The 25,193-nt window shown below is 36.0% G+C and overlaps 1 protein-coding gene across 3 annotated transcripts in view; it reads right to left on the reverse strand.

The window, feature by feature from the left end:
• PRKN (parkin RBR E3 ubiquitin protein ligase) overlaps positions 1–25,050 on the reverse strand; it is a 1,996,139-nt gene extending 1,971,089 nt beyond the window's left edge. For 2 of the 3 annotated variants that reach the window (XM_069070393.1, XM_069070395.1), the window contains exon 1: positions 24,907–25,050. In XM_069070393.1, the coding sequence (XP_068926494.1) occupies positions 24,907–24,913 (7 nt within the window). In that variant the 5' untranslated portion in view covers positions 24,914–25,050. Of the gene's footprint in view, positions 1–8,269; positions 8,347–24,906 lie in introns of all 3 variants that reach the window. The other variant, XM_069070394.1, reaches the window with a different exon arrangement.
• Between the last annotated feature and the right edge of the window lie 143 nt (positions 25,051–25,193).

Consider the following 25,193-nt stretch of genomic DNA (forward strand, 5'->3'; position numbering starts at 1 on the left):
CTCTGCAGGAGGTCATTGTTAATGAAGTTCTTGAGAAGGCTTTATTTTTCAGCTAATCCTAAACAGAAAGCACATTTAGATCAAATGAATAAAGAAAAGGACCATTTCTTAATCTTCAGTCTCAACCTCCTCCTGCCCCCCACCTGGCTTCTGCAAATAGCAGAACCCATGAAAGTTCCCTTCTTTGACTTGGACTCTTTTGTCCTCTCAAGGTTGCCTAATCATATTCATCTCTAAAAATGAGGTAAGGAAGATTTCAAAAGCTGCATTCACATTAAATCAACTTTCTGATTCGTGCATTGCAGGAATAAAGTAGTGCAATCACATCTTAAATTGGTTTACAGCAGGCTGTCTACCTTACCCTTGTTCTCAGAACTGATGAAATGAATAGTTTTAAAATAGCACTTTTTGAAATGACATGAGAATTAATAGTGCGTCATTATCCCACTGTTGACAAGTGAAAAGATTTTTAACTCCTTAAATGAGCAACTCTAATAAATCAGTTTCAGAGAAGCACCATAGCATGTTTATACTGATTGACATGTTGTAACAATTTTCAAGTGAAATGTGAAAACACACCATATTCATAAGAAGCCAAAGTTAAAATATCAAAAGCAAAATGTAACTGGACCAACTTTAAAATAATACTTAAGGTAGCCATATGGTAGTTCGTATATAATGGTTTGAAATAATATGTAGTTAACATTTCTAAGAAAAGCTTATTTTGTGTTTTACTTTTCTACTGAGGAATATTTGACCTTCCAATACAGATATATATTGATGTTATTTTTTTTTGGATTCAAATTCCCATTATTTAAAGGAACACAAAATATAATGTTACATACACTAGGGTTAAAGTAGATCTCTGACTTTTATTTAGGTTGTTTAAAAAATTTTAGTACAGTTACAAACTTTTACAAAAAGCTTAATTTTGCCCTAATACTTTTGAGACCCCTTATATTTAAAGACACTACTGAGAATGGTTTATACAGCTATTGGCACTAAACATGGTAAAATAGGTTTTAATATTTCTTAACATATAAAAATCTAAAATATTAGCAAAGTTTGTGTTTAACTTTTGCCATATTGACTTTAAAATGTTTTTCTTAATGCTTCCTAACTCTGATACTTAAGGAAAACACAAAATAATATTTTAATATCATTTTTCAACATGTCCAAAACAGAAGTCCATTTCTCTATCATTTTTCTAGACCAAATAGATATATATTTTTTAAAAAAAACCATTGTTTTATAGCTCTCTGTAAAAACTGCAGTAAGGTAATTATTAAGAAGATAGAGGAAGTCATTGCTGTCACCTGAAAAAAAAAAACTGAGTTTACTTTCAGGTATCTAAAACAAGCTCTCAAGTGGTAGAGGGCTTAGCTAAATGTTTTGCATTGATTCCAGCATCCTCTGTACTCTTCTGCTATTTACAGAATGGGTACAGAATAGGCATCAGCAATACAGCTTTTTAAAGCACCCCCCCCAGCTCTAAGTAGTCAACAGCAGTCAAGCTGATAATATCCCATGCTACAATTTGAAAACGTGTTAATGCTATTTTACTGCAGTAGTTTGGTATTTAAATGTGGCTATAATACATTTTCATTTTACCTGTATGAAAAAAAGAGCAGGAGAGCTACCGATATGACAAAGAAAGGCATAAAATTCAGGCAATGAATTAAAGAGGCAAATGAAGGAACTCTTCTTCTCCTTTATTAGAAACAGAAGAAACAGATTGTGCTCATCTTGCTTCGGGCCAACAGCTCTATTGTGTGGAATGTAGCCCATCTCAGTCACAGAGCTCACTTAGGAGTTTTACTATGATAAGCGTAAACCAGATGGACTATTTACTTTCAACAAGATAATTTTGAAGAAAATTGTGGTAAATCAAAGAAAGTTTTTAGCTTCATCTGCCATTTCAATGTGCACTCTGATTATAGGGGATGGCTCAGTTTAGACAGAAATAAGATGCCAAGTAAGAAAAATGGTGGAATAAAATAAAATTTAATCAAAATGCTTTTCATCACATTTGCAATAGATTTTCATTTAGGAAAGAAGTTAAGAGCATAATGACATCAACCAGGTAGATTAAAAAAAAAACAAACAAACGCTTTTCTTGGATCTACTGTTAAATTAATGTACTGACCACAACATAAATAAAACTCATTCTGTATTGTAGGAGAGGCAAATAATTTGGACAGCTTCATGCCTGAGGCCAAAAATTGTCCACTTCTTGAATTCCAGAAAGTCAACCTTTTAAGAAAAAGAAAAAATGCAACCAACATGCTCCAGAAGCACAAGTCAATGCACACTACTGCATAACTTGCCTGTTTTGCCTTGGCTTTTCACACACCAAAAATTCTGCTGACCCCAATTGCTGGTTCATGCTTGTTCTTCACTTTGTCCTCAATGTCTGTCAGGATACTTGCTCATTTTTCTTTAACTTGGCTTCTATTCTGACATAATCCCATCCCTTGAGTATTACGGCTCATTCCTCTCCCTCACACCAAATCACTCGATTTCCTGGTCTAACTCTATGATAATCATGTTAGTCTGTATTTAAATTCCAACTTCCAAATATTTAGGCCACTGCACTTTAACATTAATCTACTTCTCATCTACCTAGAATTGATCTCTAAGAAAAATGGCTATAGATTAAATGAGAGATAAAAGATGCATTATGTTATGACCTAATTAGGTAATTAGGGCTAAATTCCAACTGTAAATCTAAGAAAACAGTGGCAATCAGCACAAAGCAAGATAGATCTCATCCATGAAAAAAGTAGGCAAGATTGTCAGCCATATGGAGTCAGAGCAACTAAAATCATTCCATATTAATGTACATGAAGACAAATGGATATGGAAACTACTACAAACTCGATTCAATTTTCTACCAATTGTCAATAAAACTTTAAATAGAACTTGGCTGACCTAAAACCAAAATTAACCAGAATTTTTTTTAGCATTTCACTTTAAAAAAAGAACAACAACCTTGGATGTAATCTTGTCAGTATTAGTAGCCCTCAAACTAAGTAAATCACATCTAATCCATTCTTCCTCATCCAATGGGATTCCTGCTCATTTTCTCAAGTACATGCATCATTCCCCAGGAATCTGCCTAATATATTTCAAGTCTTCCACTAAGTTTTGGATAATATGGAGATGCCAGTGTGGGACAAAGTCTGTCCATCTACATCGCTTTGCTTTTGTTTTATAACTGTCCCAGTTTTACATTCATATAACTGTTAAATCTCTCTAAGTAGTTTTTATATGTAATATGCTGCAACATGTTTACATCCATATTGCTGTTCTCTCCTACCCCTTCTGGGTGACCCACAACTTAATTCCTTACAGATTATGGTTCCCTATAATTTACAACCATAAAATAATCAACCGAGGCACTGTATCTTGTTTTAAGATAAGCATTTGTTTAGTTGAAAAGCTTACAGTCAGCAAGGTACAGTTTCCCATATGTAATCAAGTATTCCTTCTTGTGCTACTAAATGCTCTGCTAAGTTTACTGTTCATCGGCAGTACTGTCCTGAAGGGTGTGCACCATTCAAATTTTGGCAATTTTACAGGATTTAAGAGGCAAATAGCAGGGGGAAAAAACAAGATTTAAGCATGGTAAGAATCTTTCAGTTTTTAGTGAATCAGTTTATACTTTAAGAAAATACAGTTAGCTGATTTGCACTGGAAAAGGATAGGAAAGCAGTGAGCAAAAGACCAAGATAAATATGATCAGGGCTTTCACTTGGATTTCCTCTGTCCTTTTTCCCTTGTGGGCCAACAGGAGAACTTTAAGAGCTAAAAAAAAATAACAAATTGGGGAATCCAGAAGCCCAGATCTACTTGGTTATTATTACACAAACAAACTTTGTCTAATCACGGCCATTGACTATTTATGACTGAACTTGCAATGATGAATATTTGGGAATAAGTATTCCTAACATGTCTCTCATTACCACTGTACCCTGAATTTCTATACACTCTCCCCACTGGTGCTGTGTGCATTTGTGGATTAAGTTTACCTCATTTTTCCTGGAAGCATATTCTGACCTACTTGTTGTTTTCACTTTACTAAACACCTTTGGTTTGGGCTAATTTGAGGTATTAACTATTAAAAGTAAGCATACAGATGTGGGCTTATGGGTTACTTCTCTAAGAATGCAAATCCACAAAACACCTGCTGAATCTAGTTAACGAAAGGGTCCCAACCAGGATGGGTGCAGAGCAAAGGGAAAAGCAGCTTCCAGAAGGAGCTAAGACAAATACTGATGGATTAGTTTTATGGTATATCTATAAAATGTCTATTATATTTTAAAGAATAGGTATTCATTCCATTGGTTTTTCTTATGGAAAGAGGCCATATTCTTCCAAGTGATTATGGTTCTCATTCAGCTTGCTCTGCAAAGTTGAAAAGATCATCACAATGTACTTGGCAAAAACAAATACCTGAGGACCTCTCCAAGTATAAGAAATATAAATTTCCCCATAATAATGGCACTTTTTAGTGAACACATACACAAACAAATGTGTGCATATGTGTACACACATATACATGCAATATATGCATTTGCATATATCACCTGGCCAATACATTTTTGAAATTAATAATCAGAGAATCTCCAAATAAACTATATACACACAAATTTAATATTTGTGATTACAGTTAAAAAAAAACCTTTATCAAGGATAAAACATGCTCAATCTAGTCTCCTCTACTATATTAACTGCAACAATATTTTCTGTTGAGATAGGCAGTTCAGTGGTAGAATGCATTGGCCTTGGAGTCACCCAGACCTGAGTTTGAATTCTCTGCCTTTGACACTTATTACCTATGTAACCCACAGTAAATAATTTAACCATTCTCATCCTCAGTTTCATCTGTAAAGTGGAGATAATCATAGCATCTAGCTCACAGAGTTGTGAGGATCAAAAAGATAATATATGTAAAGTGCTTTGCAAACTTTAAAGGCACCAAATAGATGCCAGTTACTATTGTTGCTTTTGTTAGGATGCCCATTGGAATAAACTGTGTTAGGGTAAACAGAGTAAGCCTGAGAGCAGCTTGAGTCCAAGGATATAAAGACTGATAATACACCTAATGTTTCAGGTATGTTCTTCTCTCATTCTCCATCCTCCCCACCCCAGTTCTTGCTTTTTAGGGAACATAACTAGTTAAGGCAGCTAGGTGGACTAATAGCTAAGTACTGAAGGTACAAAGAAAAGCAAAAAACAATCATGTTCTCAAGGAGCTTACATTTCAATGCTGGTAATGACATGCAAACAACTATCTGGAAATTATGTTCAGTATAAATTAAAAGTAATTAGTGGAGGGAAGACCCTAGAAATACGGGAGATTGGGAAAGACTTTCTGTAGAAGGCAAGATTTTGGCTGGAACCTGAAGAAAGCATTCCAAGGGTAGGGGCTAGGCAGGGAAAATGCCCAATCAATGAGATGTCTCATTAGAGGAAGAACAAAGAGGCCTGTGTCACTGGATAACAAAGTATTTTGGAGAGTGGGTACAAAAGGTAAGGTGCTATAAGATCATATTTTTCCATAATTAATTAAAAATATAGATGAGTTTAAGACAATGTTAGGACACCTATAATCTTAAATCTGATGGGTAATTATTTCTTCATTTTCCATGATGTAATGTTAAAAAAAAGCACCTGCATTTATTCATAATGCTTTGCTTCTTCACAGATAGGTTATTCAGTTGACATGTTCTGGCAAGTCAGTGGCTACAACGTTATTTAATTAAGTGAAGCCAAAACAAATGTATTATACAAATAACACTGATATGTGTTTGCCTACCATAAAAAGAGGATTCAAAACTGTACCAAACTTCTTCAGAAAAAAAAAAAAACAAAATATATTCTTTCATTTTTCAAAAGAAGAATGAAAATGTGTCCCAATGAGTAAAATTCAACTGCAGTATTTGTTTAAGAACAATACAGGGCCTTCAGTGAGTACAAACCTTTTTTTTCTCTGAGACAGACACACAAGTCAAAGAGCTTCACCACGACGCTTCACATTTGGTAGGGGTGCATAGTTAATATAGAAACTAAGCAAGAAATCAGAAATTTAAAACCAAACCTCTTTCTCTGGGGAGGAAAAACAATTAAAATGAATTTCTTCTCCAAATTAGATTATCTTGATGTTTTCTGTACAAGGTTTTAGGTACTATAAACACACTTTGACTTTGTCCTGTCATGTTTCTTCAATCAATCACACAGTAGTCTAGAATTAAATTGAAATGATTACATCAAGGAAAATCAAATTTTTTAACATTTAGTTTCAGTAATGTAATTATGAAGCTTTTAGTGATATCATAATTACTTTGAAGCTTTGAGCATATGTTTCTACTGAAAGTATTCCACTGAGATTTCACATTAGTAAAGACAAAAAATTCAGACATTCAATGTAGCAAAATATATCGGTCTTTAAAAAAAACTCAAAGGGGAAGAAAAAGGGTCAGCTAATTCATAATTTCCATGTGATCTATACTATACAAACTACCCTTAAAATTTACCTGACATTTATTATACTCTATAGCAACTCAAAATTCAAATCACTTGATAGTTTCTCCCTAAGGACAATTACTAGGCAAAGTAGTAAGGAGAAACATCAGTTAAGAGACAAAAGAGGAAAGTCCACTTTCCTTGATTTCTAGTTCTAAGGGGAATATTTCCAATTAACTTGTACCAATTCCAATTTTTATCTTGTCCAAGGTAACAGAAAAAATCCTTTCCTATAGTTAATGAATCATAATCTAAGAATGTGAATACATTTTTCATTTATAATTTTCAGTAGCATGATGCCACTTTTTGGCCCACAAAAGGCTTTTTTTTAAGCAAAACAATTATTACACTCTTTATGAAAGTTTAAGTTTCATGGAGGCATTTTAGAGACAAAGTGGATTTGATTGCATGGTACTCTACCAAAAAGCTTGAAAATTAAAGAACAATGGTGGGTTTGGCATCAAAGAACCTGGGCTTTAAACCCAGCTATGCAACTTATGATCTTAAGGAGCATAGTTACTGTTTTATTGTCATTATTAATATAATACTATTGTTATTGTGATTGTTTGTATATTAGTATAATACTAATATTATTATTATTGTTATACAACAACTATTATAGATAACCCACCAGTCTGGGCCTCAATTTCCTCATTACAAAAAAAAAGGGATGGCTAGCTGATCTCTAACTTTCCTAACCACTCTAATTCTATAATCCTCTTGATCTAGTTAAGAAAAATGCTCTTTAAGTAGAGATCATAGAAAAATGAGTTTTCTGATTCCTAAAAAATCAGAAGGTTGCCATAACTTCTCCTTATCTGCCTGAGTTATCACTAATTATCAGATATTTCATGCCCTACTTAAATACTAAAAATCCATTCAAAATATTAATCTAAATTAAGATAATTTTCTTTTCTCTATCATCATTATAAAACTCTTCTCACAAAAGACATGACAGGTGGCATTATTCTTTTTCCCAAAAAATTTCCATGTCAATTTTAAAAAAAAGGAAACTCATAAAAACTAAGAGCAAAAATTAGGAATAAATACAGAGTATTCCAAATGTCTTGGGTTTTAAGCTGTTAAAACTTGAAACTGTACTAAGATTTTCCAGAAACCATATGTAAGAATGTTTAGCTCTTAATGCAAAAATAAGAAATTCAGTCACTGACTTCAAAGATACAAAGCACAGCAAGTAGGATTTAAGAATCATTACTGATGGGAATGGAATCTGAACCCCCAAAAGGAAAAGATCATGGCTTTGGGATCTGGACCCCAAAAAGAGGTCCAGATGTGGTCCAGGGCAATTGGCCCTACCAAGTTAAGTAACTGCCTTTTCATTGTCTGTACTTGGCCCCACCCTAGTCCTCCACTCCCTTAATTCCATCTAGACCCCCTCCCTTCTCAGTTCCCACAGTTTTTTTGTTTTTTGTTCTTTAATAAAAGACCCATCTTGCCTCCATTAAAGTGCTAAGATTCAATCTGGTTGGCTGGTCAATATAAGCATCACAAATGTTCAGATTCCTTAAAAGTCTAGCCAATGGTTAAGATTCAGCATGGACAATATGGCGGATTTTTAGAATCATACCCACACTGGTGTTCTAATAAAGCTTGACTGAAAGAAGGCTTGGTTTGAATTCATTTGAGGGAGGACCCTCATGTCTCTATTGCAGGGTTGCAGCACCCCCAAACCTCAACAATCACCTCCCAAAACAACATGACCAGAAAAAGAAAAACAAACCTGAATACCACAAAGCAGTAAACAATATAGAACTTCTGACTGCAGAGATGTACTGATTCAAATAATCCACAGATCACCTGAAAAAAGAAAAAAACAACCCAAAACCCTATGCTTTAAATTCCAAGACTAAGAGCAATTAAATTGTAAAATTCCATTGTCAAATAAATTCTACAATCATGATGAAGATTTTCAAATATAAAAAGTGTTGAATTCAACAGAATGGTTTCTTAATATTGGAGAATAATGTATATGAGTATTAATTGTTCTTTAAAAATGTGATAAAATTCTTCCCAAAATTCATTACTATCAGTAGTTTTTCCCCCCTCTGAAACTGAATAATCCTACATTTGATAAATTTGAAAACCTAAATTACACAGGAAATAATTCCATAATTGGCAAGAATCACTGGGAAAACTGGTATTTCATCATGTGAGTGATAATTTGCAGTGAAGTTTCTCCATTCTGAACATCCTATATATATTCTTATTATTTCCTTATACTTTGTAACTAAGTTCAGTATCGTTTCCCCATATGTATATGTAGGTCATTGTGTATTTCAAGGTAATGTAGGAGCTACTGAATATTAATACAATTGATTGGATTAACTATTAAGACCAAATTAGAGGTGTTTTTAGTTTGGGGAAAGGAATCGTGTGTGAGAAGTAGCAAAGGGTTAAGTTTCTACAGAACTGCAAGAATTGCTGAAACAAGACTACTGATAAAAAGTACCAGACAGTAACCTTAGGAAGAGTTGAGGCAGTAGCTTTGGGAAGAAGTTGGGTTCCCAGTTCCCAGAGAACTCCTAGATAATACTAAAAATGAAATAATGTAGAATAAAAGGAGCTGGCAGCAGCAGATGAAGTTGACCAATCAGAAAGCAGGATTTCACCAATCAGAAAGCAGACAGCAGCCTTGGGACACTCAGGCCCAGATAAGGACACATCTAGGTTGGACTGAAGAGGGTTCAGTATTCTGAGGTTGTTACTGCACTTGCGTAGTGCACCTCGTGTATTATATATGCTATCTAACAAAATTAGAGTGTCGTTAGTAATAATTAGGGTAATGAATGGAAAGGGCTTTGCACCAATTGGTTGGCATGAATAAGAAGACTGTGAGCTTTCCTTACCAACCAATGGTAAGGTGGGACAGTGAAGAAGGTGTGGAATTCCCACACTAGGGCTTTATAATCTTGCTTTTACCTTCTGTAGTGCTCTCTCCTCCCTTCTGACTTGTTGGATTTGGGTTCACCCTTCCTTGAGAAAGATAGGAATAAAGTTTTTGCTTCTATCTTGAGAAGTCTCTGAGTCATTTTGGGTGAGTGATTTTCTGACATACAATTAGAAATTAAGTTTAGAAAACATCTCATACCTCATATCAGAATAAATTCAAATAGATGAATTTAATATTAAATATTCATACCTCAAAAAATAAGATCAGTAGATCATATATATACAGATACAGTTAAACACGCATATATTAATATATATGTACATATACATATATTTGTGTATATATCTATATCAGCATATAGTTATACATATACATGATGTGGGTACAGGCCCTGGAAAAACCCTCCCTCACCCTTCAACTCCTCTTGAATTTGCTGACATGGTCAAGTTTCAGGCATTCACCTGAGGCATGACTCATCCCAGTATCCATTCAATGTGGCCTATGAAATCTCCCAATTCTCTGTAACCCCTAATCTAGACCAGCCTTTCATTGTCTGTTACTTCAGAATCACCCCACCCTTGATCCTATCTAGACTCCATTCTCCCTTAGCCATTTGGTCAAGGTCCCTGGCGTGTGCCTAGAGTGCTGGTCCTCTGTTACCTCCCAGTCACCCCAGACTATTTGGCCATTCCTAGATCCTTCCCACAGTCTTTCTGTATATAAGATCTATCTTACCTCCATTAAGGTGCTCAGATTCAATTGGGCCCGCTGGTCAATACAAGCATCACAAATGCTCAGATTCCTTAAGAGTCTAGTCAATGGGGGAAGCTAGGTGGCGCAGTGAATAGAACACCGGCCCAGGAGTCAGGAGGACCTGAGTTCAAATCCGGCCTCAGACACTTAACACTAACTGCCATGTGACCTTGAGCAAGTCACTTAACACCAATTACCCTGCCTTCCCCCGCTAAAAAGAAAATAAATAAGAGTCTAGTCAATGCTCAGATTCAGTCTGGCCAATATGGCAGATTTTTAGAATCACATCCACCCTTACTAGTGTTCTAATAAACCTTATCTTTGGCTGGAAGAAGGCTTGGGTTGAATTCATTCGAGGCAGGACCCATGTGTCACTATTTTGGGGTCCCAGCACCACTAAATCTCTTTCACAACTATGCCTATGGAGTGAAGAATCACAAAAGATAGAAAAAAGAATCACAATTCTACAACAAGAAGGGACCTCAGAAGTCATCTGGAAAAACCCCATTTTACAGCTGAGGAAATTGTGAGCCAAGGAGGTTAAGTAAGCAACTAGGATAAGAAAGGAAACAAATGATTAAGTAGACAATATTTGTAATAAGCATCTCTGATAAGTTCCTGCTATCCAAGAAAAACATATAACAAATAGCAAAAGATATGTAGAGTGCTCAAAAGAATTACAAACTATTAACAATTATATGAAAATGTTTCATATGCAAATAACAAATAGTAAGAGAAATACAAATCAAAACAAAGCTGAGGTGTTACCTCACAGACAACAAACTTTCAAAGATTAGAAAAAAAAAAGATGGAAACATTCAATGTTAAAGAACTTGTAGAAAAACTGGCAAAGTAATGCATTGGGGGAAGGGCTGTGAAATGGTTCAAATATTCTGTAGAGCAATTCAGAATTATACAAACAGATTGCCTAAAAAGTGCCTACCTTTGACATAAGTATTCCTTTGCCAAGCATATATTCCCAAAGGTGTCAACGACAAAAAGATCCTATATACACCAAAAATTTATATAACAGGGCTTTTACTGGTAGCAAAGAACTGGAAACTTAAAAGTTCATCCTTAAGTAAAGAATGAATAAAGAAATAATTGCACAGGAAAGTGCTGTAAGAAATAATGAAGGGGCAGCCAGGTAGCACAGCGAGTAAGAGCACTGGCTCCAGTGTTGGGATGACCTGGAGATCGAATCCCGGGCTCAGACATTTTGCACCCACCCAGAAACAGCTGGCCGTGTAACCTTGAGAAAGTTACTTAACCCCAATTGCTTAAGAAAAAAAAAAGAAATAATGAGTATGATGAGGACAGAGAAACATCTAAAGATTAATGAATTTACATAAAGTGAAATATGTAGAACCAGGAAACCAGTTACACAATGATTTAAACAATATAAACAAAAAGAACAAATCATAAACTAAATGCTATGAAATTATACAAATCAAACTTTGCCCTAAAAACAAAAAACAAAAAGAAAAACCTACATCAAAGTGTAGAACACCAAATTCAGCAGTTGACTTGTTTGATATGTTGGTTAATTTTTTTTTTTGTTTTTTGCCTCTTTGTACAATATTTTAAGGGACTGCTCCTTGAAAGGAAGAAGGGAGTGATACAGTGGGAAATGTAAGTATTGTAAAAAATTAATTATATCATTTAAAATGTATTTTAGCCAAAATACAAACCTTGAAAAATCACAAGTTTTCTCCCAGATATATTAAGTAGAAAAAATAATGAATCCATTCAAAGGTGTTCAAGGAAAGGCTTTCAGAAACCACAAAGAATGGAAAAGAAAGGTAGAACTCGTCCTATCTAGCTCCCAATTGGTCAAATCACTTATCCAATTCAGAGGCAGATCAAATATTAACAATGGTTTTGAAAATTCAAAGTAGTACCCTGAAAGCAGACAGCTATCAATATGCTTTTCCTTCAACTCTCTCCCCAAACCCTACAGTAGGCAGTGAAAAGCTAAGTTTCATTACACAAGTTTAAAATTGTCACTAATTTCGGAGTAGCTGAATCCAAATTAATAAGATTTTGTTATATTTACTTTAACAATTTTTTTTCACAGGAGGAACTGAGTTGGTCTTTTTCTTACCAGTCGATTTCTGCATTAGCCTACTTTATATCTTATTCTGTACTCCCCATTTGGTTGGCACTTAAATCCTAATTGTACTAACAGGCTGCAAAGGATGATACTCTGTCTATCATACTGGAATGTTTGTCAGACATCAAAATTAAATTCTCTTCAAGAAACCCAACTCTAAAATTCTTCAATAACTACAGGTAATATATAATACTCTTTTTTTTAATGTTTTCTTTTCTCAACAATAGTTATAAGCTTATTTGAGCTTACTCAAAAGTAGCATAATTTTCCAAATATAAAATTCATTAATTTTTACTTACAAGGGACATTGGCAATGTCTAAGTATTCAAAATCATATTAACAATGACAACAACAGCATCAATAGCTAACATTTATATAGCCCTTGAAGCAGAAAATGCTATACCAGGCCTGTACAACCTATGGTCCACACTACTTTCATTTTATCCTCACAACTCTGGGAGTTATGTATTATTATGTTCATTTTGCAGATTACAAAATTGGGTCTGACTCTTGCTCTTTTGCCACATAGGACAACTACCCTGGAATTTAAGTTTTGTCTGACAAATTTTTTCTCTCTTAACTAATCCTCAAAAGAAACAATAGCAAATGTAATACTTGGCAATACTTTTTATATTTCTCGTATTTTGTGATGCTTGACACTAAAATGAATAAAATGCTGAGTAAATGAAATAAGATATTTACACAAATGGTTAAAATAACAATTAGAATATAAATGCATAAAATCCATAAAACATGCTATAAGACAGCTAGGTGCTGATGTACAAAATTGCACTTGGAGTCAGCAAGATCCAAGTTCAAATTCTGCCTCAGATACTAGCTTGTGATCCTGGGCAAGTCACTAGACCCCTGGTTTGCCTCAGTTTCCTCATCTGTAAAATAGGGACAACAATAGTACCTACAACCTCCCAGAGTTGTGAAGATCAAAAGAAATATTCATACTCTTGTAGCTGCAAGCACCCCAGCATCCCCAGGGTGGCTGCCAACACAGATTCTTAGATCTGCTTTTCTGAAGGAAAGTAACTCAAAATGGGTTAACAATCTTGCTTTAAATCAATCAAACATATCATTTACCTAGTTCAGGGGAAAAAGGTCAGCACCCCAAACTTCAGAGTATACAGACAGAAACATTTCAAGCAGACAGGCCTTCAACTGTCCAACCATTACATCCATACCAAATCAGTTACCAGAGAGGGAAGCATCAACATCTGGATTTTCAAAGCCAGGGGGACTCTCAATGGCTGCCCAGAGTCTCATCTGGTCAAATCACACAACACTTCTCAAAGTGAGCCCCAAAACAATGTCTCACATCAGGGATCATATAGCCTTCTCCTGTGTCAGAGAATGTAACAACCCTCTTGACCCACTGCCCAATCACAAAGTGTCTCCTGAAAAACAAGCCTCCCACCACAGGCTCCAGATGCACTTAAGCCTAGGGGCAGGGAAGATCTTAAAAATTTACATTCTTATAACAACTCTGCAGACCTTAAAGCACTATATAAATGAGTAATTATTATTGCAGTTATTATCCAAAATTCATTTTTCTATTTTAGCTCATATAGGCTCTAAGAATCCTTAATCACATTCCTACCTTCAGAGTGGAGCTTCAGTTCTTGGAGCAAGGCTGTATCTTCCTCTCAGGATTCTAAGGGTAACTAACTCTTTAGGAATTGGGATGATTCTTTGATGCCATTGGCTTGAATGCTCCACTGGTCTGCTTCCTCCCAAGTTTATCAACTGAGAATCATTTTAGCCAGCTAACCTTAACTAGTAATTAGAAAAAGCTATATATTAAGATGACAGAGTGAGAAAAGTTGGTACAAAATATTCCTGTGAAGACCCATACCATATCTTTCCAAAAGTACATATAGAGCACAGGAGAAACTGAACTCAAGCTAAGAGAACATATGTGAAAAAGATATACCTTTTTATACCTTGTATATCATACAAGGAACTTATATGTACAACTCGAAGTTCATGGTTTCTGGACATGCAGGTACCAACTCAGAGCTTAGTGTGCACACAAAAGATACTACCTGTCTGTCACTCTTCTTTGCTTCCTAGTGTTGACTTAAATAGGACAACTTTAAAAACTGCTTGGGGGGAAAGAGGAGGGGCATTTGGCCACATTGCTCCACCTGTTGACTTCCTATCCTTGAGCATATGATAGCACCTTAGTTTCTTTCATAGTTATTCTTTCTTGTTCTTAGGTAAATAAGTATACTAAGAGGGGAGTACCCAAGCAATAGGATAAATTCAGTATATCCAGGGGTCCCATCAGAGGTCCCACTGGCAAGCGGAGTAGGTAGCAAACGCCATAAGAGGCAATAGCAATGATCACCAGAGTAGCACTGGTCAATGACACCAATGACATAGTAAATGCCTACAGACATGCAAAGAGACATTAACATGGGGACCGTATTGGCTTCTGAGAGTGGGACTCTCGAAGAAAGTCATTCTAGTCATGAACTTTAGAAAGGCAGACACTTAGTACCTAGAAGAAACTATACCTGAGAAAAACTTGGTGAGTACACTGTGAAAGGTAAAAAGAACCTCAGAGACAATTTGTTTGGAGGCAGCCCCTTGGCCACATATGTTCTCTCAATGGGTACCTCATTACTATTCAGTTTGGATTCTATGGAATTTGTATGTACAAGTTTGGATCCTATGAAACTTGTATGTACAAGGCAAGAGCAGAATGTATCTTTAGTTTGGGGAAGGGAAGGGCAATGGTTTTTTGTTGTTGTTTTAAACTATTTTTACTATACCATCTTAATAAATACTCTTGCTCAAAGCTAACTGAGGCTACGTGTTTTTAATCAAGGAGAAATACACTGATCAAGGCTTATGAGCAACAATACTAAAAAAGCAGCCCTTAAGGATTAGGCCTAGAATTCTGTGAGTAGCAGTCAATGATGACACTCGTGAATTGGCCCACCAACGGGAACGAGAATTGAGGAAGCAGGTACATGTACATAGCACTTTCAGCCAAACTGACTTTCCCTAGTAAGAGGAGGAGCCATGGACTGAAACCCAGATTGTCTAACTCCAGTGGTCTTTATACAACACCAGGCTGCCTCTTTTATTTTAGCCATTTTTAAAAATCACTATAGAAAGACCCTCAGTATTTGCAAGCAAGTTTTTGTTTCTCAAGAATTTTCTCCAATAGATCAACCCTCAAGCTCAGTAATGCTTTTAATTTTAATAAAGCTAAAACACATCAGTGGTGCAGTATAGTACAAGACACTGGCACTGTAGTCAGAAGAGCTCAATTCAGATCCTAACATTTAACATTTCAAATGTGCTACAGGACAAGTCACTGATTCTCCCTTGCCATTTTCTTATCTGTGTAATAAGGGTATTCAAGGTCCCCTTCCCCTGATCTGCTCTGGCTAAAGCCCAACCTGCCTCAACAAGTATGGAACTAGTCACCTTCCAGAAGTCCACATGTACTCCGCCTCAGTGCTGAATACTTTCTGCTTTGGGGTAATCCAACAAAATCCTTGGTTCCTGTGACAGCAGCAGGGGTAGGAGTATGTCTCAAAAATTTAAAAAAAAAACTGAGTTGAGGAGCCTCCTACTAAATAAAATGTAAATGGAAAGAGAGCTTTCACTCTTGCTCTCTATTTTACCTTTCTTCTGAATAGGTGATAAGGAAGTCTCTCTCTAGGACTTCCTGTAAAAGAAGGGGGAATACGGGCTCTTCTTCTCCCTGACCAGTTGATAATTGCTCACATATGGGAACCGGAATGTTTTGCCTCAGTGAGTCTGAACCCAGTTTTCTGGCCATTGGATTAATTTTCTGCTTTGTATTTCTTTCCTGAGCATAGACATCCAAATAGCAATCCTGAAAAGGACATTCTAGTTTTGAAGACAAACTCATGAATTTGAGGGGTCAACTGCTCCTATATGTCAACAGCAGGAGTTGATTTGGCAGCAGAAAGAATTTTCAGCAATTATTCCTTCCTCCTAGATGACCACTGACAAAAGGATGAACCCAAGCCCTTCCTTAAACTGTTGAAAAATGTAAATTTGTTCAGGCAGTATAGAACTGAGGAGAAGAAGAAAAACCTATTCAATAGTCCCATTATGTGTATTTTAATGATCAACCTCCTAGAAGAATAGGAAATCTTCACCTACACACAACTGTAAGTCTTTTGCGTTCTAAGGGCTTCTTTTGTATGGAGGAAATAAAGTAGCTGTTGTATACCTAATCTAATCATTTCTTACCCTCTGAACTGCCTGATTTCAACTCCATCATCACTGCCTCTATGCCTGGGTACCTTACCTCCTATTTTCCCCTTTTGAGCTTCCTTTTGTGTATTGTCTTTCCCTATCATATTTTAAGTTCCCTGAGGGCAGGGATTCTTTCTTACCTTTATCTCCAGCTCCTAGCTTAGTAAATTTTATCTGATTTTTTCCACTGTTCTAGAATGGGGCATAAACAGCCAAAGACAATGGAAAAAAGGTACACAAACTCTCTTGAGAAGTCATTTTTCCCCTAGGAGTGAACCTGGTCAGAAGTCCAGGAATGTAGCTATTAAGCATGAAAGGGTTCCCTAGCTCCCTTGGGAAACCGAAAAGGGTCATATCTAGGGTGCTCTGGGAAGACTTCTGAAACCACCCCCATTCCAGTATCTTTCCTCCTCTCTTCTGAATCTATAGCTCTGAGAGTATGTACTATTCACTTGACATTTACCATCTACCGTCTTTCATCATTAGTCATTTTTATGCTGTAGCACTTGTGTTACATAGCGAAACTTTAAAGGCAAGTATATCTGAGGAGAGAACTAGTCATGCAACTAACAGACAAAGCCAAGGGTGAGGGATTTGAAAAGAATGAGCTCTAGTGCAAGGAGACTGGGATAATTGTGACCTGCTTGTTAAGTCAGTGGTTTTTGCAGTTAAAAGTTTGGTTTTTTCTTTCTCTCTGGATGTGTTTGTGGGATGGTGATAGTTAGTACTTTGTACCCTGTGCTGACAACTCCTATAAACCTGTGATTCTGGAGATTGATAGTGATTGTGGCTAGCAAGGGTTGAATGCTTGATTAACACTCATGTTTTACATGACTAGGTTCATGACTAATAAAGAAGACAGACGAATCAGCACCTCCTACAATGTCACAATATCTTATTTGATGAGATTGTAAGCTCCTTGAGAGCAGGAATACACACACATATGCATGTATGTATATATCGTCCTCCCCTAATTGTTATCTAAATTGTTATTCCTAAAATTCCTAAATTGTTATCTATATAGACACTCAAATACCCAGTGATCGACTGTTATACAGTAGCATGACATATGTACAGTTATCCATTCCACATAGCAGGACTTAGGGGCACAGGGTGTAGCACCCTCATGGTATGGAAAATACACATAAAATTTTTGGTCCTCCCTTTATACCAGAGAAGAAGTCTGAATTTTTCTTTTCTCTTTACGGGGTCTTTACAGTTCCTTATTACAAAATTTGGCTTGGTATTATACAATACTATGTATATATTTTATGCATTTCTGAGTTTCTAAGCTTTTTTTTTGTTATCTGATGGCCTTCACATGTAGTCTGTAGCTTCCACAAAACTCTAAAAAATTTCCATTTGATTTCTTATGCTCACCCATGATACATCAAAACTGCAAATGGGGAAAGTTGTAATGTGGAAGGGATAACTGTATTTATTCCTTTTTTTCTCTCAATTGAGTCATCCTTCTAATTTGCCTAATTCTGTTGGTGGTACCAATACTTTTCAGTCACTCATGAAGAACTCGTGGTATTCTCTAATCTGTCCCTCCCCACTCATATTATCTAATTAGTTACCTAGAATATCAAGTATACCACGATATTTGTGAGTAAACAAGCCCCTTGAGGATTGCTATGTCTTACATATGTTTGTATCTCCTTCCCCTTCAGTACATAGCACCATACTCTATTTCTATGTTTGTCAAATATATGGACTATCTCACAGAGGCAAAATGTCTATATAATAAAAAAGGTTGTGATTTAACATAGTAGTATTACAAAGTAGTAATAAAAATATTTGATATTGTAACAGTTGCATTACTCATTGACCTTGACAATTTAAAAAATTCTATCCTATAAAGTGAAATATAGTATATGTCATGGCAAACTATAGTATAAATCAAGTGATTCAGATAAGTCTCAGTTTGAATATTCAAAAATTTAGACATAGGTAAACTGTCTACATTGCTACAAACATTAAAAAAAATCTATTAAATTCAAGTTAAAATGGCATCTCTGATAAAGAGGTGAGTCACAAAGACTAAAGAAGCAGAAGGTGAGAAACCATTTCATTGGCCAAAGTGTTAAAAAAGTTATCATAAACCATTTTTCATAGATTTTCTTTTCACAAGTATGAAATATTTCAAAATCAGGAGAAATATTTTTGTATCTTTGAAAGAAAATTTGAAGACAGACACAACTTTAGACGTGACAAAAAACAGATTTCAACTCGGAGACTGTCACTATGTTTTCAATCAATATTATTATTATTATTATTATTATTATAGCTAACATTTATATGGCTTATATAATAATTTATATATTATGGTTTACAAAACTCTTTATATTATCATATTTGATCCTCACAACAACCTTAGCAGGCAGGTACTATTATTTTTCCCATTTTAGAGATAGAGAAACTGAGGCTGAGAAAACTTGCCTAAAGTATCTGAGGCTGTATTTGAACCCAGGTCTTCCTGATTTCTGATTCCAAGTTCATCTAGGTATTTATCCACTATGCCTTCTAGCTGCCGCAAAGCAGGACATCTATCAAGTTTCATAAAAGTGTAAACTTATAGGTTTTCAAAAATCCTTAGAAAAAAGTCTAAAATTACAAGAAACAGTACCATTTTAGCTACCAAGTTACTGATTGCCATCAACAGAACTAAGCCAGAGGACGCAATTGTGATACACTTGGATACGATATTCCATGCAAAAAGTCATCATAACTTATTTTGTGGCTCTATTGTACACCATTTTCAATATGATCTTCTAAATCCTAAACTATGGGTAATGACAGAGAATTTACCTATACTTTTTTAAAGTAGTATGGCAAACATCAGATAGATATTCACTCAACTACCAGATATTAATTTTCAGTAATTAATACCGTCATTTCAAGATAAAAAAAAAAGCCAACTTGAAAACAATTGGGGAAATACTTATTTGTAAGGAGAGAAAAAATATATATATGTAAATTTCTGGAATTAGTTTTAACTACCAATACAAACATACACACATATATCATTCAAATATTTAAGCAAAGTATAACAACATATATAGCAAAAATTGTCTTCGTGTCTTAAGTCAGATTTTTTTTTAATGGAAACCATATTGAAGCTCTTGCTGATAGAAATGTGTAAGAAAATACTATCCACTACAGGTAGGAAAGATTTATTACCTAAACAATTTCATTTTTCTGGGTCATTTTTTTTTCAAGTTTTTCTGCCCTGCTTCATTTTTTTAAGCATCTCTTCAAACCTGATCCCATACTTCTCACAAAAGCACAATTTCTCACTGACTTAAGTAAAAATTTTGTTTTTGTAACATGAATAGGTCAGAGCATTTAAAACATCAATCACAGTCCAAGGGAGAACCATAACTGCATTTAAAACAGACTGGCAACTAGACCAGAAAACTGAGTCAGAAAAGCCAACCTGGGTTCTGAGAAGGCAGTTCAGTGCAATAACAGCATTCCACTAATGGAATGGGTATGTCAGAAGTTTATTTTTTGGGTTTAAAGTTGGTATCAGAAGACAGATTGGTCTTCCTCACCCCCATTTTGCCCCTATATCAAGTCAAGTGATAAAGCTTGCAGGCGTGAAGAACCTATGGCCTCAAGGCCACAAGTGACCCTCTGGGCCCTTTTTTACTGAATCAAAACTTTACAAAATAAATCCCCTTAATAAAAGGATTTACTCCGTAGAACTTCGACTCAAGTCAAAAAGCCACACCGAAGAACCTAGAAGGAAGGAAGGCCACATGTGGCCTCCAAAGTGGAGTTTCCCCACCCCTGATCCTTCTTGACTATTCCCTTAAAAGACTATAACTGGCAGCATCAAAAATGAGACATTATTCTAGAGAACAAAGGAAAACATAATTTTGTTTAAATTTATCTGCATACCAATGGCATTTCTCTTTCTAGGATGCCAACTAATACCCTGTCTGTTTTAACTTAAGCCTCCCCCATGCTTCCTTATTTCATACCACCTCAATACATTTTTTTATCCAAGATTCTAATGATTTTTTTTAAATGTTTTTTAATTGTCTAGGTATTTTCTAGACATGAGATAAATTTTAAAAACTCAAATAAGATACATAAGAAATGTATTAGAAAATAAGGGTTTCTGAGGGATAAGACTAAAATAGCTTGGCTTGGCTGAAGCTTATCTTTTAAGTGTAAGTGTGCTCTATTTTAAGAAAAGCAATGTGTAAAGTGTTATTATGGAGAGGATGGTCAGCAATTTTGTCTCTGTTGAGGACAAAGAGGAAAAACTGCTTAAACTGAAGTACTGAGAATTTACATTAGATGTGAAAATGAGATGTTGGTCTGGGTTATCTTTGTTGTGAAGTCACTCAACTTTAAAATCCATTCTTTCTAAAATGAGGTTCTTTTCCATCTAGGAGAGTTTAAATGCCATCTTTCCTAAAAGCTCAGGGCATAAACTAAATGATATCTTAAAGTCTCTTCCCATGCAATAATTTTGTGATGTAACTACAGTACTATTTAACATGTGCACAGCGTAATATTTTATTATCAACTATAATATATTAGCATTTTTCAAAGATATTATTGGAAAAAGTTTTAAAGAGGGTGCACAGTGGCACAGTCATTTAAGGGTCCAAGTCCATGGCTGTATAATTGCCACTGGCAAAGCTCCAAGGAGCCATACTATACCTCTGCAATCTTCTTGACCCAAGTCCTCGATTTGCATTAGATGAAGGCTGAAATGTTTTTTTCTGGCTCTAAACATTTAATCACAAACGCACAAACCTCTCTACCAGACGGTATCTCCACCCTACATAAATAATCAAAATACAAAATTTTCAATATGCATAAAATAGTAATGGATTTAGTTCATTTTCATCTATACCACCACAAAATTACATCAATTCATTTTAGATTTAATTATTAAGTAAAATATTGTGTTCTCAACTCTCTACTTTTAAAAAAAGCCTAAAAAGAACATTTTTATGAGAAAAAGGATTTCAATTTAAATGTAAAAAATATGCAGAATTGATTCAATGATTTAAAAAATACATAGAATTTCTGAGCTCCTAAAAGAATTTTTAAAAAAACATAACATGTAGGGAGCAGCTAGGCGGTACAATGAAAAGAGTACTGGCCCTGGAGTCAGGAGGACCTGAGTTCAAATCTGACCTCAGACACTTAACACTAGCCATGTGACCTTGGGCAAGTCACTTAACCCCAATTGCTCTGCCCTCCCCCCTCCAAATACATACATGTATATGTATATGTATACATATTTGTATACGTATATATGTATGTATATGTATATGTATACATCATGTTCACCAAGATAAATTCCTTGGTTTACTGACCTACAGTAAAATCACTCCATGGTTTTTCTTATAATAACAGAAATACAGCTACATTATGACAAAAATTTATACATCATTTAAGTCTGTGGTCTACATTCTATCATCTGATGCCCTTTTGGCTTTTTTATATATGTCAATTAATTCACAAGAAGGTTACAAAATGCTTTTCCCAAGAGACAGACAGTACAAGTAACATGGACAATTTACAGATGAGGACCACTAACTCAGGAAAAATAAGTAATTTGCCCAGAGTTATACAACAATAACTATGTAGGCCAAGATTTCAACTTGTGTCTCACGACTCCTTATTCTATCACTTTCTTTGACAACATGTTCCCTCTTTCCCAGTGTTTAATCATTTATTTTCCATTGTTATGTTAAAAAATAAACTTGTAAAGACCTATTCTGAGGCATTTGCACCAGTCATTAGTGAGGGTCACAAAATCATCTAATCAAAGCATCAACTATGGTACTCACTTCTTGTTTCCCCAAATCACCAGCACACTATAGGCTGTGTTTTATCTAAGTACTGTTTGTTTTTACACAATCACTTCTTAGTTGATAATCTGTGGTTAAATGAAGCCCTTAGAATGAAGCCAACTATAATAATTTTTAAATAGTTATATATGTGTACTTATGCACATATAACTATTTAAAAATTATATGTAATTATTTTAAGCATACATATGCATAGCTATTTTCAAACTTGCTGATTTTCCTTACTTCAAGGTCCTGAAATTTTGTTGATGGGGTCTTCCTTCCATTGATGCTTTTCACAACTCCTCTAGGAGTCATTTAAAACCTTGATTTCATAGGATAATAGATGAAGAGGTGCAGAGAACCTCAAAGATATTCCAGCCCAACTCCTCCAGTTTTACACAAGAGGAAACTTAGGCCCAGGTAACTTAAATGACTGACTCTCGGAAGCAGAGCTATGATTCAAACTCAGGTTCTGTGACTTCAAATTCAACATTTTTTTTTCCCACTGAGCCATGACTTAGTCTTAGCCTCTTTAGCCAAACAAAGATGATCAATCTATAGCCAACTTTCTAACATAGGATGATCCCCAGGATACAGATAAACAGTCCCTCATTGGGTCATATTCAGAATCCTTTTGTATTGTTACAATTTACCAGGTCATATGCTCTAGTGGTCATGAATCTATGACCTTATTCACTGAAACATAAAGTAATGGAGTACAGTGGAAAGGTTACTAATTAAAAAGCACAAAAATGTATGGCAATCCATAACCAAATCCGGAAACTATCTAAAATACATTAGACCAAGTAATCCAAACTTTCCTAATCAGTGCACGGGTGTTTCTTTTCCCCTGTTCCCTGACTTTTTCCCTAAGTGAATTTTATTGTAAATGTTTATTCTTTAGATTTTGATTTTTGCTTTTGCGAATGTTTGCATGTTGCCCCATGATCTGTATAAACATCAGGTTATCTGGTTTGTGACAATTACATGCTGGCCTTGGAGTTCAGAAAACTGGTTTCTAATCCCAGTTCTATTGCTAGCTTCAAGACAATGGGAGTCACTTTATCTTCCTGGTTCTCTATAAAACAGAACATTCATATTAACACTACCCCAGGGTATTAGTGGGGAAAGTGTTTTGTAAACTCTAAAGAGTCATATATAACTGAGTGCTATTATCAACATTTTTCATGCATTAATTTCTATGGGTCACTGACTGAAAGAAGTACCAAGTTAGAAGGGGTAAGGAAAGGACTACCAACGGGGGTCCATCAGAATTTCAAAACTCAACATAACCTATTTCTATGTAGTCCCCAAGGAATGTGATACTCAGGGATTTATTTCTTCAACGACAGGAAGAATACTCTTTTTCATTGTATCATTAATTTTATAAGACAATTAAAATGTTTAAGAAGCGACTGCTTCTGTAAAAATAAACAAGCACCACACATAAACACAGTAATATGTTTTCTGAACATTTATGGATGGAACAGGCTCCAAATATTCACTTGTAACAATTAAAGATACTGTATCAGTAATATTCATTGTGCCACAATAATCCAAAAACCAATTCCATAAAACCCTGAACGTTAGCTCCGACAAGTCATTGATAGTCCAATAAAAATGGTCCTAAGCTTATGTTTTTTCTGTTAACTTTTAGGGGCAAATTCATAGGGGTAAAAAAAAAAAAAACCCACCACCTTGCTATTTTGCCTAATATTAAGAAAACCTCTAACTTTAAAAATAGTTGGTTTTTTTCAAAGCTTTTTCCATTTCTATCACAAGATCTCAAGAGAGAATGATCTCTCATTTTGTCCCAGACTTCAAAACACTCCCTCAAAATAGGGCCCTAAGAAAAACAAGTCAAGGACTCCAAGGAGTTTAAAAACCTCTTTAGAACCACCTTTCTCATCACAGATGACATCACTGCATGCCAATCACTTTCTTTTCGTGCTTCAGAGGATTTCCCTAGGATGGTCAAAGGTTGCTTGCAGACAGAGTAAGGCGGGTACGGGTGGGGGAAGGGAAGCCAAATTAGGCAATGGGGAGGAAATATGAGCATGAGAAAACCTGGAGCGCCTTTGACCTTAGCAAACTCAACAGCTTTTGAAGGTTTGCAGGGCTGGCGCGCGGGAGGGGTAAATTTCCAGTGGGCACTTTTAAAGTAACGTTCTTTGGAAGGTCTCCTTTTCGCAGGGAGGAGGGCGGTCGTCTCACACAACCCACGGGGGAAAGGAAGGGTGCGCTCACCACCTGCCTCTCTGAGGGGGTTCAGGGGAAGGGGACACTCCGATCCTCAGTTGGGGGGCGCACCTGGGAAGGCAGAGGCCAGAATAAATCTCATGTTCAGGCCTCCACAGGTAGAGGCATGACTCTGGGACACAGAGCACCCCTCACCTCACTAGGTGACCCAGACCGTCCTTGACAGTGACCAGCAGGGTCTCACACCTGCGAAAAGAAGGAGCACTTGGTGGGGGAGGGAAGAGGCGGCGGAAAGCAGCTGTACCTGGAGGACACCCACGTACCTATCATGGTCACAGGGCAGGTGGTGACTCTAAGGACAGACGAAGTGGGCTTAACATACGCACACAGGCCTGCCCGGAGGCCCCGGGCTCGCCTCCTACAACCAGCCTTCCCAGCTTTAAAGCCTTCAGATCCCTCCTCCTTCTGTCCCCGCCCCCCTACCCCGCCCTCGAAGGGGAGGGGGGAGGGGTAAAGAGGAGGCAATGCGCACGCGCAGACCTCCACACACATCCCTGAGGCCTTCTGGGAGATGTAGTGCGGAACCTGCTGCTCATTTTCTAATCCGCCC

The sequence above is a fragment of the Petaurus breviceps genome, unplaced genomic scaffold, assembly GCF_028583685.1.
Source record: "Petaurus breviceps papuanus isolate PSGF00001 unplaced genomic scaffold, PetGlider_PUasm1.0 90808, whole genome shotgun sequence".
Classification (NCBI taxonomy): domain Eukaryota; kingdom Metazoa; phylum Chordata; class Mammalia; order Diprotodontia; family Petauridae; genus Petaurus; species Petaurus breviceps.